This window comes from Tauraco erythrolophus, unplaced genomic scaffold (genome assembly GCF_009769465.1).
Source record: "Tauraco erythrolophus isolate bTauEry1 unplaced genomic scaffold, bTauEry1.pri scaffold_76_arrow_ctg1, whole genome shotgun sequence".
NCBI classification, from domain to species: Eukaryota; Metazoa; Chordata; class Aves; order Musophagiformes; family Musophagidae; genus Tauraco; species Tauraco erythrolophus.
Window position 1 is genome coordinate 61615 of NW_028238643.1, and position 16043 is coordinate 77657.

The 16043-nt window shown below is 48.9% G+C and overlaps 2 protein-coding genes and 10 non-coding genes across 12 annotated transcripts in view; 5 read left to right on the plus strand and 7 right to left on the minus strand.

The window, feature by feature from the left end:
* Window positions 1-16043, plus strand: part of LOC147525730 (uncharacterized) — a gene marked incomplete at its 5' end in the record, with an annotated part of 93034 nt that overhangs the window by 61596 nt on the left and 15395 nt on the right.
* TRNAV-AAC (transfer RNA valine (anticodon AAC)) lies at window positions 2153-2225 on the minus strand. The gene has a single exon. It is a non-coding gene; the product is annotated as a tRNA-Val (tRNA).
* TRNAV-CAC (transfer RNA valine (anticodon CAC)) lies at window positions 2770-2842 on the minus strand. The gene has a single exon. It is a non-coding gene; the product is annotated as a tRNA-Val (tRNA).
* Window positions 3550-3622, minus strand: TRNAV-AAC (transfer RNA valine (anticodon AAC)). The gene has a single exon. It is a non-coding gene; the product is annotated as a tRNA-Val (tRNA).
* TRNAE-UUC (transfer RNA glutamic acid (anticodon UUC)) lies at window positions 3895-3966 on the minus strand. The gene has a single exon. It is a non-coding gene; the product is annotated as a tRNA-Glu (tRNA).
* TRNAE-UUC (transfer RNA glutamic acid (anticodon UUC)) lies at window positions 4187-4258 on the plus strand. The gene has a single exon. It is a non-coding gene; the product is annotated as a tRNA-Glu (tRNA).
* On the minus strand, window positions 4483-4555 carry TRNAV-CAC (transfer RNA valine (anticodon CAC)). The gene has a single exon. It is a non-coding gene; the product is annotated as a tRNA-Val (tRNA).
* On the plus strand, window positions 5446-5518 carry TRNAK-CUU (transfer RNA lysine (anticodon CUU)). The gene has a single exon. It is a non-coding gene; the product is annotated as a tRNA-Lys (tRNA).
* On the plus strand, window positions 5759-5867 carry TRNAL-CAA (transfer RNA leucine (anticodon CAA)). Its single transcript has 2 exons — window positions 5759-5796; window positions 5822-5867. It is a non-coding gene; the product is annotated as a tRNA-Leu (tRNA).
* On the plus strand, window positions 6244-6316 carry TRNAV-CAC (transfer RNA valine (anticodon CAC)). Its single transcript has one exon. It is a non-coding gene; the product is annotated as a tRNA-Val (tRNA).
* Window positions 6784-6855, minus strand: TRNAE-CUC (transfer RNA glutamic acid (anticodon CUC)). The gene has a single exon. It is a non-coding gene; the product is annotated as a tRNA-Glu (tRNA).
* On the minus strand, window positions 7758-12732 carry LOC104374164 (E3 ubiquitin-protein ligase TRIM39). The gene is made up of 6 exons (XM_009980213.2): window positions 12313-12732; window positions 11226-11321; window positions 10435-10665; window positions 9732-9754; window positions 8898-9013; window positions 7758-8272 (listed from the first exon to the last, which is right to left on the minus strand). The coding sequence occupies exons 1-6, from the start codon at window positions 12730-12732 to the stop codon at window positions 7758-7760; spliced, it is 1401 nt and encodes a 466-aa protein (XP_009978515.2).

A 16043-nucleotide genomic window follows, 5' to 3' on the forward strand; every position in this document is an offset into this window, starting at 1 on the left:
GCGGTGAACCCTTCTTGGTGGCTTCAACACTTAAAAATCCAGGATTTACCCCAGAAAGATCTGGCCGCCACCAAATTACTCTTTTCCTCCCCTCCTGGCGACACCCTGTCCCCAAATATGGGGATTCTGTCCACTTCCCATCGGAACTGGGAGGTCTTCCTCACTTTCCAGTTGATGCATTCATCTCTGTGTGTTCAAGTGGGTGGAAAACATGCCAGAAGCCACAAGTTTCTCTTATTTTTTGATATAAAAGTATATCTTTATATCTAATAAAGGGTGAAAATTAGGAGATTACTGATATCTCAGTAGCTCCATAAAATATACAGAGCTGTGGATGATGATGCTGCTGCAAAGGGATCAGTCTGATCCTTGGGATTCATGAGAATTTCACAGAATCATGGAATGGTTTGGGTTGGAAGGGACCTTCAAGACCATCTCCTTGCTGCCATGGGCAAGGGCACCTTCCCCTACATCAGGTTCCTCAAAGCCTCATCCAACCTGGCCTTGAACACTTCCAGAGATGGAGAAGCCACAACTTCTCTGGGCAACCTGGTCCAGCACCTCACCACCCTCAGAGCCAAGAATTCCTTCCTTACACCTAATTTCAGATCATTCACTGATTTATTTTGCATCTTTCTCGTGTTGCTGTTGGAAGAGGAACACAGTTCGGTCGTTACTCAGGTCTACTTTCTCCAACTACTACACGAGATTTCCTAATTTTACAGGGAAACCTCCATTTTCAGAGGAAATCCGCATCAACTCCTAGCACGCCACACTACTGCTAACATTATATCGGCACGTTATATCTCAAATGGAACAGAAACAAGACTGGAGGATGATGATGAGGATGAAAACAGCTCAGAAGTGCCGCGGTTTCCCCTCCCAGGCTCTCCACGTCCGAGTCTTTTTTTGAAGAATGGAAATACAAACAGCCAAGGGCTTTAACAAAAGCTACACAACGATGTGGGTCAGCAGAGAGGCGGCGAGGAGGGGAAAGCCCACGGTTAACGACGGCGGGTCGTGCTCCGGAGAGTTAACTGAATGCGGAGCCCGAGATCTTGGCTGCTATTCCAGGTCACGTCCCAAGAACAAATAACTCCATCCAGAAGCAGGAATGCATGACTGCAAAGTCTCCCCCTCCACCTCATTCTTATTTTTTTTTGTTGTTTTCCAGCTCGTTCGTGGGATGAATGAATGCAAAATGTGGGGGTGGAGGGGAAGGGAACAAACCCGTTGGTTGGTTCCGAGCATAACAATCATTTCTTTGAGTGCAACATCCAGGGATGGAGCTGAGCTCTAAGAGAAGCACGGGAGGAAACTCAGCCTGGAGGCTGGATGGGAGAAGAGAAGGAGGAGGAGGAGTTGAGAAATATTTAAATAGTACTTAAATCAGAGAAATAGCAGCATCCCAGGAGAGAAACCAATGTCACGCAGGGACAGCACCAAGTTGGTCCTCACCATGTAGCAGAAAAACTCCACCTTCTTGACATATAACCCCTGATGGTGGATAATTCCCACCCCAGGCTCCCGGATTATTCCCACCCCAAGTTTCTGGATAATTCCCACCCCAAGTTTCTGGATAATTCCCACCCCAGGCTCGTTATTCAGGGTCTGTCCCATGGTACCTGAGTAAGGGTAGCAGAAAAGTCCATGGGCAGGAGACAGGGCTGAAGGTAAGCCGGGTGGATCAGCAGTGTCCATGACTGTGCACAGATGCTCCTCCAAGGCAGCTTCCAAAAAAAAAGGTGAAATGGTCCAGGACTGAGCTTAAATAGAGCCCCTGGACCATGGGGGGGGGAGATGGGGGTCCCAGGTGGGGCTGTTCAGTGCTGTTAATGCTCATTAGTGACGTCAGTTGGGCACCTGTCTTCTTCATCTATGGAAAGAGATGAGATTTGATGAAGTGGCAGGGTATAAATGCAAATTATTTATTCCTCTCCTTGTGGAAAGTGAAGGCTGAAAATTATGGATGGGAAAAATAAGTACTGGGATGAAGCAGTCATCCCATCGCCTCGACTGGTCTCAGGTTCAAAACTGCCCCAAAACAACCCCTAAATGGAGTCTCAAAGAGCACGTGGGTGTCCAGTACAGGTGCATCGCGGAGAGGGGATGGAAAAGTTAGAGGAAGGGGTGAAAAATCACCAAAAATACGTGTTTCTGCCTGGTTTCGAACCAGGGACCTTTCGCGTGTTAGGCGAACGTGATAACCACTACACTACAGAAACTTGGACATCCTTCTCCTGGGGGTCATATTTGTGGGAATTCAGAATAAAGCTTGTTTCCCTGAATTTTCCCCATTCCCAGTGATGCTCCCCACATCCACTTGCCCTTCTTTTTCCTTCTTCTGACTATTTCCCCCCCCCCCCCATCTTCCAAGACCACCAACCACAAAAAAACTATCCTTCTCCCTTTGCCAACACCCATCCCTTTCTTCATGGTCTCCTGAAGGTGGTCAAAGCAATGGACACAACCAAGGGGAACCCAACACGCGCTACTTTTGACAGCCAGACAGAATTCCTTAATTAAAACTTCTTTTTAAGGAAGGAAACGCAGCATAAAGACACCTTTGCTCCAAAAAAAGGACCAAGAGTCTTCAAGCCATCGCTTTGCAAGGGCCATGGCCAAGGTCACTCTTCTGCCATGGCCAAGGTCACTCTTCCAGTTGGCAGAACCAGAGATAAATGACACCCCGGTGTCACCGTCCCCACACAGAACGATGCAATTCCTTCAGTATCTGCTGGATAAGGAGGGAAAAAACATAAAAAATGATGTTTCTGCCCGGTTTCGAACCGGGGACCTTTCGCGTGTGAGGCGAACGTGATAACCACTACACTACAGAAACACGGTGAATTTGGGGTTTTGCACCATTTCTGGAATAGGGCGAACCCCGTTTCCCTCAGCAGGTGCTCCCAAAGCACCCCAAATCCATCTGGGAAATGCACCCCTCTCCCATATTGCTCCTCCCAGCCCAGACCCCAAAACCACCTGGTTTCAGCCCATTTTCACTACCTGGTGCTCTCCAGCTCGTGGAGCATCACCCTGCAGCACGGAGCTGCCCCGCTGCCCGCAAAGGGTTAACACGCTCCATCCCACACCCAAAAGCTCCTCCACTCAAAACTATGCAGAAACAACCTCACATTTTGCCGGAAAACGCAAAAAAAAAAAAAAAAACTAAACCACTCGATTCTGCTGCCCCATCCGGAGACAACGCGTTTATGCTCCGATCAGGTGTTTAATCCTAAAATTTATTTTGGGGATGGGCTCCTCCAAGATAAACCCCAAGAGAAAGAAAAGGGATCAGTTCCGTCACCAAATATTAATTTTTTTTTGCAAGGATCGCAGCGTTCGTACGTATATTTTATATATATTTAAAGTGATATATTTAAGTGTGCATCACGAAATAGAAAATTCCAGCGCCGAAGATCCCTTGTTGACGTTTGATTTCCAGCCCTCCTGCCCTGAATTTGGAAGCAACGTTTTGCTGGAGGCCGTCAATGAGTGAGAAATCGAGAAGATGCTTTAAACACCCCAAAAAGCCCCAAAAATGCATGTTTCTGCCTGGTTTCGAACCAGGGACCTTTCGCGTGTTAGGCGAACGTGATAACCACTACACTACAGAAACGCGATGGGAGATGTTTAGGGTGACCCACTTGTGATGGGTCTCCACCTCCACCTTCTCTCAGCTCCTTTTTTACCGAAATTCTGCTCAAATTTGCCGTTAGCACAAGAAAATGGCCATTTTTTGTAGCCGTCTGCACTCAGGGTACGAGGAAGAAGAGGGTTTACTGGGGGAGAAGAAGGCCGATGCCAACACGGAAAAATCCCGCGGGACCCCCGAGGAGGAAAAATAATAATTTTTAAAAGAATTTTTTTTGAAAGAATTTTTTTTAAACTTTCCCTGACCGGGAATCGAACCCGGGCCACGGCGGTGAAAGCGCCGGATCCTGACCACTAGACCACCAGGGAGAGCTGTTTTGGGGAAAAAACAATGTTTTGAATTATTTTTTCTATTTTTCTAAAAATTCTTTTTTGTCATTTTTAATCAATTTTTGCTATTTTTGCGATAGATTCTGCAAAGCACTCCGGTCGAGCCGATGGGAGGAGGCAATTTTGGGGGAGAGGGGAGGGGAGACTAAATATGCAGAGATAAAAACATGAAATTGGTAAAATTTCAGCAAACATCGGCTCCCTGGTGGTCTAGTGGTCAGGATTCGGCGCTTTCACCGCCGCGGCCCGGGTTCGATTCCCGGTCAGGGAAAAAGAAAGTAAATTTTTCTAAAATTCAGCTGAATTTCTAAATTCCTTGGCCCATTTGTCACCGTGTCCCCCATGAAAATATTAATGCGTGGATTAAAACGAATCCCCTTCTGTCATTCTTGTCAGAAATTTAGATTTTATTTTTTTTTCTGCTGTTCCAGAATTTGAAGGAATATGGAACCACAAAAATCATGGAAATGAAGGAAAATGAAAATATTTCCGGGGTGTTTCTGCCCGGTTTCGAACCGGGGACCTTTCGCGTGTGAGGCGAACGTGATAACCACTACACTACAGAAACCTCCCACGACCCCCTTTTGGGCTCCCTCTGCCCTCACCTGCACCCCTCCCCCACCCTTAACCCTCCCCCCTTTGGTACCACAACCAAAGAAAAGAAAAAAAAAAAAGAAAATAAGCAAAAGAAAATAAAAAAAAATAAAAAAGAAAAGGAAAAAAAAGAAAATTAAAAAAGAGGAAAAGAAAGAAAAGAAAAGAAAGGAAAGGAAAAGAAAAGAAAAGAAAAGAAAAGAAAAGAAAAGAAAAGAAAAGAAAAGAAAAGAAAAGAAAAGAAAAGAAAAGAAAAGAAAAGAAAAGAAAAGAAAAGAAAAGAAAAGAAAAGAAAAGAAAAGAAAAGAAAAGAAAAGAAAAGAAAAGAAAAGAAAAGAAAGGAAAAGAAAGGAAAAGAAAGGAAAAGAAAGGAAAAGAAAGGAAAAGAAAGGAAAGGAAAAGAAAAGAAAAGAAAAGAAAAGAAAAGAAAAGAAAAGAAAAGAAAAGAAAAGAAAAGAAAAGAAAAGAAAAGAAAAGAAAAGAAAAGAAAAGAAAAGAAAAGAAAAGAAAAGAAAAGAAAAGAAAAGAAAAGAAAAGAAAAGAAAAGAAAAGAAAAGAAAAGAAAAGAAAAGAGATTTTCCACGGAATTGACACAAAATCCGAAGGGGAAACGTTTCATAGTGGCTCATTCCCCGTTTTTCATTGCAGGACCAAAAATCACCTAAATTTGCCTAAAAGCCAAAAAAAAATCACATCGCGGCACTTGCGGCGAGGGGGAGATTTTTTCAGCCTTCTGCCCAATTTTTTGTTGCTGGGGTGTTGGTTTCTTACTGGTGTTTTGCTGGGCCCGAGGATGGGAGAGAAAGAGGCTGAAACCACCAGAATTTCGCACCAAAATAAGGGCGAAAAACTTAGTTTTTCGGAGCCCGGCTAGCTCAGTCGGTAGAGCATGAGACTCTTAATCTCAGGGTCGTGGGTTCGAGCCCCACGTTGGGCGCTTAATTATTCCTTTTTTTTTCTCATTTATGGACAATTCCCGACTTCCCAGTGCTGCCCTGCTGATAATCACCATAAAACTCTCCCCCCGAAAAAGGAAAAAATCCTAAAAGAGCGAAAAAAATCCTAAAACAGCGAAAAAAAATCCTAAAACAGCAAAAAAAATCCTAAAACAGCGAAAAAAAAAAAATCTTAATTTTTAGCATCACTATATTCTGTTTTCTGGCCCAAATTTGCCACCGTCAGGATGGCCGAGTGGTCTAAGGCGCCAGACTCAAGGGTTTACCTTCCTCCAAACTGGGAATTCTGGTCTCCGTGTGGAGGCGTGGGTTCAAATCCCACTCCTGACAGGTTCCTTTTATTTTTTTTTCTACTTTTTGGGCTCAAAAAAAGCTCATTTTTCCCTTTGAGCCCCTCCCTTCGACCAAAACCACTCCAGCACTACGTGATTACACCGCAAAAACTCATTAAATTGCTTTTTTTCTCCCACCATGAAGTGGGAAAGACGCAGAAAGACCGGTTTCGCTTCTCTTTTCCCAAATTCTGGCGCTTTTTTTTTGCTGAATTCAGGGTTTTTCTCTGAGCTCCTGCGTGAAACCAGCTCGTTTTCTTGAAATCAGCCCAACGGCCCCAAAAAATAAGGTGGGTTTTGGAGGAGCCCCTCGAAGGAGATGGGTTTGAGGAGGACTTTAGGGGCAGAAGGTGCAAAAAAGTCCAACCAGGAGAGTTTCTGTAGTGTAGTGGTTATCACGTTCGCCTCACACGCGAAAGGTCCCCGGTTCGAAACCGGGCAGAAACACTTCGTTTTCCCCTTTTTGTTTCATTTCGGAGTCATAATTGTTAATTTTTTATTCCTTTCTATTTTTTCCCCCCTCGCAAGTACCGCGTTTCCAATTTCTCCCTAGTTTTTTGCGCGATTTGGATAAAAACTTCCCACCGCTTCTCACATTAAATAAATTTTCTAAATACTAAACACCCGTAAATATTCAACTAAATACTAAACTAACACCCATAAAGAAATAAAAAATAAAAATTGCTAAATCAAGAGGTGAAGGTGGGCTGCCAAGCGGCTTCGTGGGTGCCTGGCTGCTGCGACGGATCGGAGGGGACATCCTGCCGAGGCAGGTGTGCACACGTAGGAAAACACAGGAACAAGAAGAGGATATAAGGAACGTTTCTAGGCGGGCGTCTTGCCAGGAAAAGTCTTTTCTCAAAAAAAAAAAAAAAATTAAAAAATAAAAGGAGAAGTGGGGGGAAAAAACGAACTTCCCTGACCGGGAATCGAACCCGGGCCGCGGCGGTGAGAGCGCCGAATCCTAACCACTAGACCACCAGGGATGCTGTAGATGATTTTTTCGCGCGCTGCTGCATCACGAGTAGGACCGAATTTTGCATTTTTTTGACCTGCATGAGGTAGGAACGCTTATCGCTGGCAGAAGACTTTGCTCAGCGGCTCATAGAGGTCCCCATTCCCTCCTGGGCTCCTCCTCACACCCCCAAATATTCACTAGCCCAAGGCTAACGAATCCGCTCAGCCCAAGGCCGCTGCCCAATAAGACGTTGAAGCCAACTCCGGCTTGGGAACGGGTTTATTTCTCGTGGTTTTAGGCATCTACAGGATGTCTCCACGCCATCTGATCAATCTGGGCTCCTGCTGTAATGGGAGAAGTAAATCCTCCTACACGCGCTTGTCCCGTCATTTCTAGACAAAATAAATTAAAATTTGCCACCGTTGGCCACCGACCCTGGAGGGATCGGAGCCTGGGTGGCTTCACATGGAGAGGTGAGTCGTGACAACGTCTGAAGGTGTGGACATCACACAGCACTAAGCACTGATCCAACAGGAGCTCACGTCAAGGATGGAGGTACTTCTGATGATCTAAAGGACCCTTCCACCAGATCAGGTCTGGCCTATCTCGCCCTTGGATCAGATGATCATCACCTTGTCAGAGACCCCATCAAACGTGAAGTCATCGTGAAGTCATCATGAAGTCCTCCAGGCTTTTGCGTGGTCGTCCGCAGCGTCTACGCTCAGGCGCGCAGCTGAGAGCTCGATGAGCCGAAAAAAGGGTCCAGCGAAGAGCGCAGGTGATCTCCAAATGATGGAGAAAGGAGAATTTTCCATCCCGGATTAGGGCATTCCTCATCCTCCCAAAAGCCATCTCTGGGGTGATGAGCCCCTGTGGTCTTCCCAGATCCCGGTGAGTGAGACTCGAGTGGATGCTCTCCCGTGGGGGGGGTCAAGGGGAGAGCATGAACTGGCACCCCCTCCCCAGGCAGAGCAGGGGGAGGATTCGCTCCCCCGCGAAGGATGTCGGGGGATAGGTGAAGATGGGCGCCTCGTTGTTGGAGTCAAAGAACGCCACTCGCCCCGCCTCGTAGTCCAGGTAGATCCCGATCACTTTGGGGGCAGCGACCAAGGAGATGGGGATGGTGGGAGAGGTGAGAGCTTGGTACTGGCTCCCGCACTGCCCCACCGCCCAGATCCCCACCTTGGGGTTGACGCTGATCCGTCCCTTCCTCCTCACCGACTCCTTGGCCACCCCAACGGCCCAGGCTTCCCCGTTGCCCACCTCCACCTCCCAGTAATGCCGCCCGGCGCTGAAACCCTCGCGGCCCAGGACGCAACGAGACGAGTCGAAACGCTTGGGGTTATCCGGTACGGGTTGGCGGGTGTCTTCCCATCTCACACGCTTCCGATCCTCGGACAGGACGAGCCGGGGATGCGCCGTCTCGGGATCCAGCGTCAAACTCACTGGGGACAGAGAGAAGATGAGCGTTACGGGGGCGACCTGGTCTTCAAGGACTTGAGGGTCACGTTTTTCCCCCCATCTTCCACTAGTTCAACCTTGGGATGCTCCAGATCCCAGTCCCTGTTTGCTGGAGCAGATCAGGAATGGGTTTACGCCCACGAGTAAGATCGGAAGAGTAGAAAAGGCAACTGCGTGAAGGAAGCTTGATCCAGAGTAGAAGTAAGGATTTGAAGTGTGGATATTCTTGCTGGGAGGCCACTGGAAAGAGGACAGAAAGCCTCAGGTGCCCCATAACTTTCCTTTTCTAAGTTCCCACGTGGAAATATTTGCAATTTTCATTTTTGGAATCGTTCAGAGAGATGATTTCCAAAGGTGACGCTGACCCTACAGGAGGTCCCACAATATCCCAATGCCTACGGTGCTCCCCGAGCTGTGCCGGGAGGTAAACTCGCCCTCTCTCAAGTAATCAGCTGGAGTAATTGCTTCTTGGTGTGTTGCCATGGCTACATCTCTGCAGGACATGTTGGAAGCATCTCTCCATTTCACCAGGACTTCCCTCTTTCCTTAGACCTGCTGCGGGCAGACCCAGCACAACCTCAAACCCTCTCCTCCCCAGGTTCTCCGTACCTTGAAATTTCATCAGCGTCTCTTTGAGGGCGATGTTTTTCTGAGGAACACCGGTGGCTTTCTCTCCCAGCTCAGGCAACGTCTCTACCGGCTTCTGGGCAACGTCCTTCTCAAGCCTGGAAAGAAGGAAGACCTTTCAGATAACGCTTCCTTCACTCAAGATCATCATTATGAGCTGACCGATTTTCATCTGGGACTTCCACTAAAGACATAAGTAATAGTAGGACTACAGCGAAGGCTCGGTCCAAGGCCACTCGTTAATGACCACCCAGAGAAGGGTTTGCTGACCCAAAGCCCATGATCTATCTTCTTCCAAAGAGAAGAATCCATGGATGGCAACAGCTTTCTACCACGACCAGCAGCGCGCTGCATCAAGGACAATGCAGGCAATAAAAAATTCCTTTCCTTGCCTGCTTCTGTCTTTCCAAGAAGCCACCTTCTCAATCCATGTCCAAGGAGGACATGAAGAGGACTGTCATGGAGTGGAAGTTCATACCAGATTCCCTTCCACCTGGTATTTAACATCCACATATTTTTAGCTGCTGGCTTCCTATTTTTTGACGGATTCACGAGGGCAGGGGGTGAAAGCTCAGACCTCTAGGAATAGTTCTGTATGGACTATCCAGGAGAAGCTGTGACAGAGCTGGAGGTACCATCATCCCATCTGATACCTCTCCCTGGTCTTCAGCATCCTACTTGGACCTTTTGCGGTGTCCTAGTTGTCTCCTATATGTCTACACAGTCCCTACCATATGGGGTAGGGGTCCATCAGTGTCACCGTTGTAGAGATAAACGCCGTTAACATCACAAGAACACATGAAAGGAGCCACAAACCTGCTCAAGATGTTTCTGCTGTCCTACAAGGGAAAGATGAGAGAAGGAGCGTTAGGTTGGAGCAAAGTCAACCTGATAGTAAAGAACACGCAGCTACTACGGGGCTGTGGGGTGACCTCGGGCAACTCAAATTATGGGTCTAAAATGAGTCCCTTAATAGTGATCTGCCTGCATGGCATTTGCAGATCTTCTGGGTAGCTAGGTGAGGTCATGGCAACATCAATGAGCAGCTCATCGTAGTTATTTGTCATCACCCACCACCTTTTGTGTCCCTACTCTTCCAATACGGACGTTACTACGGCTAACGGACACCTCTGCTTTGATATATTTGAATTTTTCAAATCAGGGGTTAACCAGAGCCTGGAGGTGGGCTCAGGTGATGGGTTGGGATGACTACGTAATGTCATGAGCACCCGTTGTTTCTCCACTGAGTACGAAGGGACTTGGACAATCGTGTTGGATGTAGACATGTACAACTAGATGGATGAATCCCATACCGGTGTAAATAGACAGTGATTCCAACAAACTGTGGTTGATTTGAAATACTCAAGTGGACAGTTGGGCCATGCTTGTCATCAGCGAAGAAAATAATTTAAAAAAAACCCAAAAAACCTTTGAAAGATGCGTTTTAAAAGGAGTATTTAGTATTAATTTGACTCCTGGACTGGTGACACCAGCAGTGTTCAAGGCCAGTGGTCTTCACCTGCAGGAATTCACACGCCGGCTGCTGACACTTCTCCTCCAGCTCACGGATCTGCTCATCAATGGAGGAGATCTCCTCCAAGAGCCTGTTGATGTTCTCCTCCTGTCTCCTCACGATCTCCTGGTCCAGCTTGGCCAACCGATCCAAGAGGACACGTTCCTGTCCCTCCACGAACTGATGGAGCTCCTTGACTTCAGACACGACCTTCTGCCTCTCCATTTCCACTCGTTCCTGCAACGAGAACCGGCGCGCAAGGGAGGGACATGACGGAAGTGGTCAAGAAAAATTGCAACGGAGGTGATTTAATAAATCTCTGATTTAAGAGCAGAGAATAATTAAGACAAATTATTATTTTTTTTGGCCATTTCTGGGCTGAAGTTGCTGGCAAAGGACATTTCCCATGGACTGTGATCTTTGGACGTGAAACGCTCCAGACCTTTGGACAAGGGAAGATGGAAAACAAAGTCGTAAATGAGATGAGTCAACGAAAGAGGTGGGGGAAAGGGAAAAAAAGGCAAGAGAAGAGCAGTTGGGTGAATCCCGTTTTCCTGACGTATTAAAAGGGGGGGAATCTGGGAACGTGCCTCCTAAGACACACCAGGAGCAGAAGACATGGGGAAATCCACCCTGGGATAGGCTGTTGTCACCGCCCAGACCTTACCCCAAGGGAGAGGACGTTCCCCTCCACGTGTGAGGGACCGTGGAGATGTGATCTTTGGCCGTGGTGCGTCTCACATCTTCACGTCCATCACCACGGCCAGAGGATGGACAACCCAGGGACAGACACTTACGAGGAAGTTCAGGCTTTTCCCTTCCTCAGCCGTTTTCAGCCCCAGCAGCTTTTCTCTCCTGTCCTTCAGGATCTGCACGTGAGCCTGGAATTTCTCCTGAGTGAAGAAGAAACACCTCGTTGGTGCATTTTCTTCCTCTGTCTCGTCCATCCCTCTGCTCTCATCCCACCTATCCAGGTTTATCTCCTACAAACTCAGATCCTTCCCTGCGTAATGACACGATAATCTGGCTCTGGGAATTCTGGAAGAGCAGGACAGCCAGAATAGGTTGCTTTCTCCAACAACCAGGGCGAAATTCACGGCACCGGTTGGAAAAGGCTGAGGCAAAGGACCAAACCAGCAGAAAAGGAGCTTCAAATGATGGAGGAGACCCCACCGACACCTGTTCATGTTCCACCTGTGCTCAGCGCTGACCCAAAACTTGTAAGTTTGGGCCGTTTGCACCGTTCAGCTGCTGAGGAACGTGCTTTTGGTCACAACCTCGAAGCCTGGATGGGACATTCAAGCCAGTCTACGGTGGTGAGACCATACCCTCCATCACCCTTGCACGGTGAGACCGGGGCTACATCACACGCCTGCACTGGGAACAAATTTTTCTTCTCACTTTCAGTGAAATCAGTTTTCACAGCACCTATCACAGGCACACCATGTGTGCCCAGATCATGGACGTGCTGGAGAACCCAACCCTGCCTTGCACACCAGCGCCATAAGACCGGATTCTGCTGTCTACATCTACACGTGGTGTCTCCTACGTATGCCTACGGCATAGCTGACCCTGCTTTGAGCAGCAGGTTGAGTGAGATGATCTCCTGGCCTCCTTCCCAGCGCGATTTCTAGGAGGACACGGCAACGATACGGAAAGGACAGCTTCAAGACCGTTGGGTTGACCGGCGACGTAAGCGAGGGGGAGCACAGAGCAGCCAAGGTGGGGGATGACTGTGAGCCAACGCTCATGCCATGATGCCGAAAGCAGATTGAAAGGGTGGAGAAACCCAGATGTCTACAAGCAGAGCAACCCACAGAGCAGCTCCCCAAGACAGTCCCCTCTTCCTCCCTCGTCCCCGCGCCGCGTCCCGAGACCTCCCACCTTGTGCTCCTCCGCAGCCTCCTCGATGGGGACCACGGCGTGGAGCCGGTGAGCCTGGGACTCTCTGCAAACCAAGCAGATGGGGTTCTGGTCCTCCTCGCAGAAGAGTTTCAGAGCTTCCTGGTGCTTCTCGCAGAGCTTCTCCCCTCCTGCCCCTCCTTTGGCCGCCTGCAGGCTCAACCGCTTGGCTATCTCGATGATCTTTGCCAATTCCCGGTTGGGTCTCAGGTTTCTCCTCGGGGCCGTTTCTTTGCACCGAGGGCAGGTGAAATTCTCCTCCTCTTCCTCCCAGCAACGGGTGATGCACGCCCGGCAGAAGTTGTGCCCGCAGTGGATGGAGACAGGGTCTTGGAAGAAGCCCAGGCAGATGGTGCAGGAGGCTTCATCACGGAAACTTTCGGCGGGGCTCTCCGCGGCCATGGTCTTGGCGGCGAGGATGACGGGGACGGCTTTCGTTTTCCGCCCCGGTTGGTCTTGCCCGTTGGCCGTTCCCCTTCCTGCAGGTGTTTCGAGCCCCGGGGGAGGTAGAGCAGGGCAGGGTGGTCTCGCTGCTGAGATGCACCAATTTTTCTCCAGGTTGCCACCACTGCTGAGAAAAAAACATCACTCTGAGCGGTCACGGAGGAGGAAGGGAGCATCTCCCTTTCTCCAAGGACACCACTGGGTTGGAAAGAGATTAAATGGAAAATATTCTTCCTAATTTCCCGGCTTTTTAGAGATCCACCACAGCTTCTACATCACCCCCCACCCCAAAAAATAAGAATACTCATGCAAATCAAGAGGTAGCCCTATCCCAAACCTCCCCGTGGTGTCCAGCACCCAGAAACCAGCCCGGTTCCATCGCTTATTAATAATTTAATTTCTTAATTGAAGGTGACAGCCACGGGATCGGAGGTTAAGCGAGTCCCCCGGCACGGATAAGTCTCTCTTCTCCAAGTCAAGCCACCGAGATGCGCCATCACTCCTCGTTCCAGCGCTCTGTTATTTTCCGTACCCACCCGCCGGCTCCGCCGCCGTTTCCGCGCGTCGGCGCGCGGCTATAAATATTTTTGTCGCTGCTTTCGATTCTGCTTTTCAACAGGACGTCGGTTCCAGGAGTCAAAGAGCTGCCAACAAACCTCTCAGCTTCTTATCTTGAATTTTGGCTTTTCTTCTTTAGTTTTGCTTTTCTTCAGTTTTGCTTTTCTTCCAAGCTTTGGAAGAAAGCTCCTCCAAGAAATCCCTCCAAGGATGGGAGGGAATTTTCTTCCACCCTGTAAACAAAATAACTTCACGACCAGCCGTAACCCTCAGGAATGGGTTGTCCTTCAGCCGATGCTGCAGGAGAGCTTCCCTCAACCCTCAGCCGCCACGTTTTTTTTGGGGAAAAAAAAGGTGATATTTCATCAACAACCTTCCAGCAGTGGAAATCTCCCCTCCCACGGCTGCTTCTCGACTTGCAATGTCACTTTACTCCAGTTGCCTTGACCTTGCACGGTCGGTTGGGCGTCCGCCTGCGTCAACGCGCTTTCACCCCGTAAACCTGCCTCTTGTAAAAGCTTCAGCATTCCTGGGATTCCTGCAAAGCCCCCAAATCCACCAAGACCTCATCCCAAATGGGGTTTCGTAACATCAAAGTGGTAAATGTCCTCTTCTCCACCCCTCCCTTCCTCTGCAGCTCTCCTGGAGGGACAACGATGTCCTTCTTCTTCCTCCTAGACAAGAAACCCCTAAATCACCCAATCCCATGGACCATCAAGCTATGGGAGATGGAAGGGCAGCTCTGGGTCCGAAGCCCGTTGGGTGCCGAAGCGACCGGTGATTATTTGCGTTGGGCTGAGGCTGGTAACGAAGCAACGAGCGTTTTCTGAGAACATCAGTAATTAACCTCATTAGTTCGCAAGCGTTGGTGGTGGAGGGGGTGTCATGATTTTCCGGTGCGCTCACCAACACTCAAACCGAAACCTGTGGTACGGTTTCGTGCTCAAGGTGTCTTTTTTTTGGTTGTTAATCCGGAGTTAAGGGTTGGTTTGGATGCACGGGAAGACTGGTGTTGGGATGGATGCTCCTGAGGGACTGCTTGACGTTGACTTTTGCGTTTAGGACGTTTCTTTCTCTCCTGCTCTTGTTCCTCTTGCTGTCCCACAAGTGCCGGCAGCACCATCAACCGCTGCCCCGGCACCAAAAGCTGCATTTTCTCCCTAATTACCTACGTGAGTCGCATAATCAGAGTTAATTTCCCAGCAATCCCTGGGAAAAAAGTGTTCAAAACAGGGTTGGATGAGGCTTTGAGCAGCCTGATGCTAGAGAAAAGTGTCCCTGCCCTTGGCAGAGGGGTTGGAACTAGATGGTCTTGAAGGTCCCTTCCAACCCAAACCATTCCATGGTTCTATGACTAATCACCTGCAGTGGCTTTGTGCTTTGCCATCCCTCTTTTGGGCTGGAAGCAGAGCTTGATGCACCTGGAAAAACATCTCGGCTTCTCCAAACCCAGTAAATCGGTTGATTTTGCCAAGCCCTGAGACCACTGATGAGCAAACAGCCCTAAGCAGCTCCACTTCAGACCCTCTACCCCTCCACCCATGGCCCGGGGGCTCTGTTTAAGCTCAGTCCTGGGGTGTGGTCCTTTCTCAAACTGCCTTGGAGGAGCCTTCACGCCTGGTTGTGGACTCTGCTGGTCCATCCCTTCATGACCCATTACTCCAGTGCCCTCGGTGAGGAAATTTTGTCCTCCTGAGAAAATTCAGCAGAGGTTTGGCGCTGCCTCTCCCATGCTGGAGAAAATACAGGTGTTGTGGGGGCAAAGCATCACTCGCCATGCTTGGATGATGTTGAACTTGACCTGAAAGAGCAAGAAGCCATGGAGAAGGGAGACGTGGAGTACTTCAGTGCCTCCATCTCCCTCAACATCAAACCTAAACCTTAAGGCAAAGCTCGCTGAAGGCTTGATAGGACTTTGTGGACAACCTGGCTCAGCTTCTGAAGGTAGGTTAGCGTGAGGTAGGTTAAAAATGATGACATCACTCTCCAAACGAGCCTTTAATTGGCCACGTGTGGTCAACAGGGACTATGAGCGAGCGTGGTCTCAAGAGGGAGCTGGAAGCTCAATTTTGAAGGTGAGGAAGATGTTTGTGCGATGCCTCCGTGCAAGAGGAAGAAGGAAACTCGCAGTCTAAGGTTTTTCTGTGGGATTCTGCTCAATCGCTTCAAGGAGGAGACGTGGGGCTGGGGGCAACCACGATGAACCCTCAGGCACAACCCACCCTGCCTCAGTTTCCCCCTTGCCGTGCATTGCGCCTTTTTGCTCGGGCGTCCTTTTCCCGACAGTTTCGGGGTTAAATCTAAACTCAGGCCAGGGGAAAGGGGAATTTTTTCCTGCGGATCTCCCTTTTATGGGATCAGCCCGATTTGAGGGAACTGTTTGGGCTGAAAAAATGCATTTGTCGGGAAAGGAATTGTTTGTTTTCAGCCTGGCCGATGCTGCAGAGGTGGAGAAGGTGGGATGGTGATGGCCAAAGCTACAACCGAGTCAACTCAAAAGGATGATTCAAATGCTAAAAAGGTTCAAAGTCCCCCCCCCCTGGTGCAGACAAGACTTTCCCAGAGGGATTTAAAAGGAATCAACGCTTTTCCCAACACTTGGCTGGGACATCTAGCCCCTTTTGTGTTGGAAATGGGATCCCTGGGGTGATGGCATCTCCCAGTACCTGGGGAAAGACCCTGTTAATGGGCTGGGACTGGGGAATTGATGC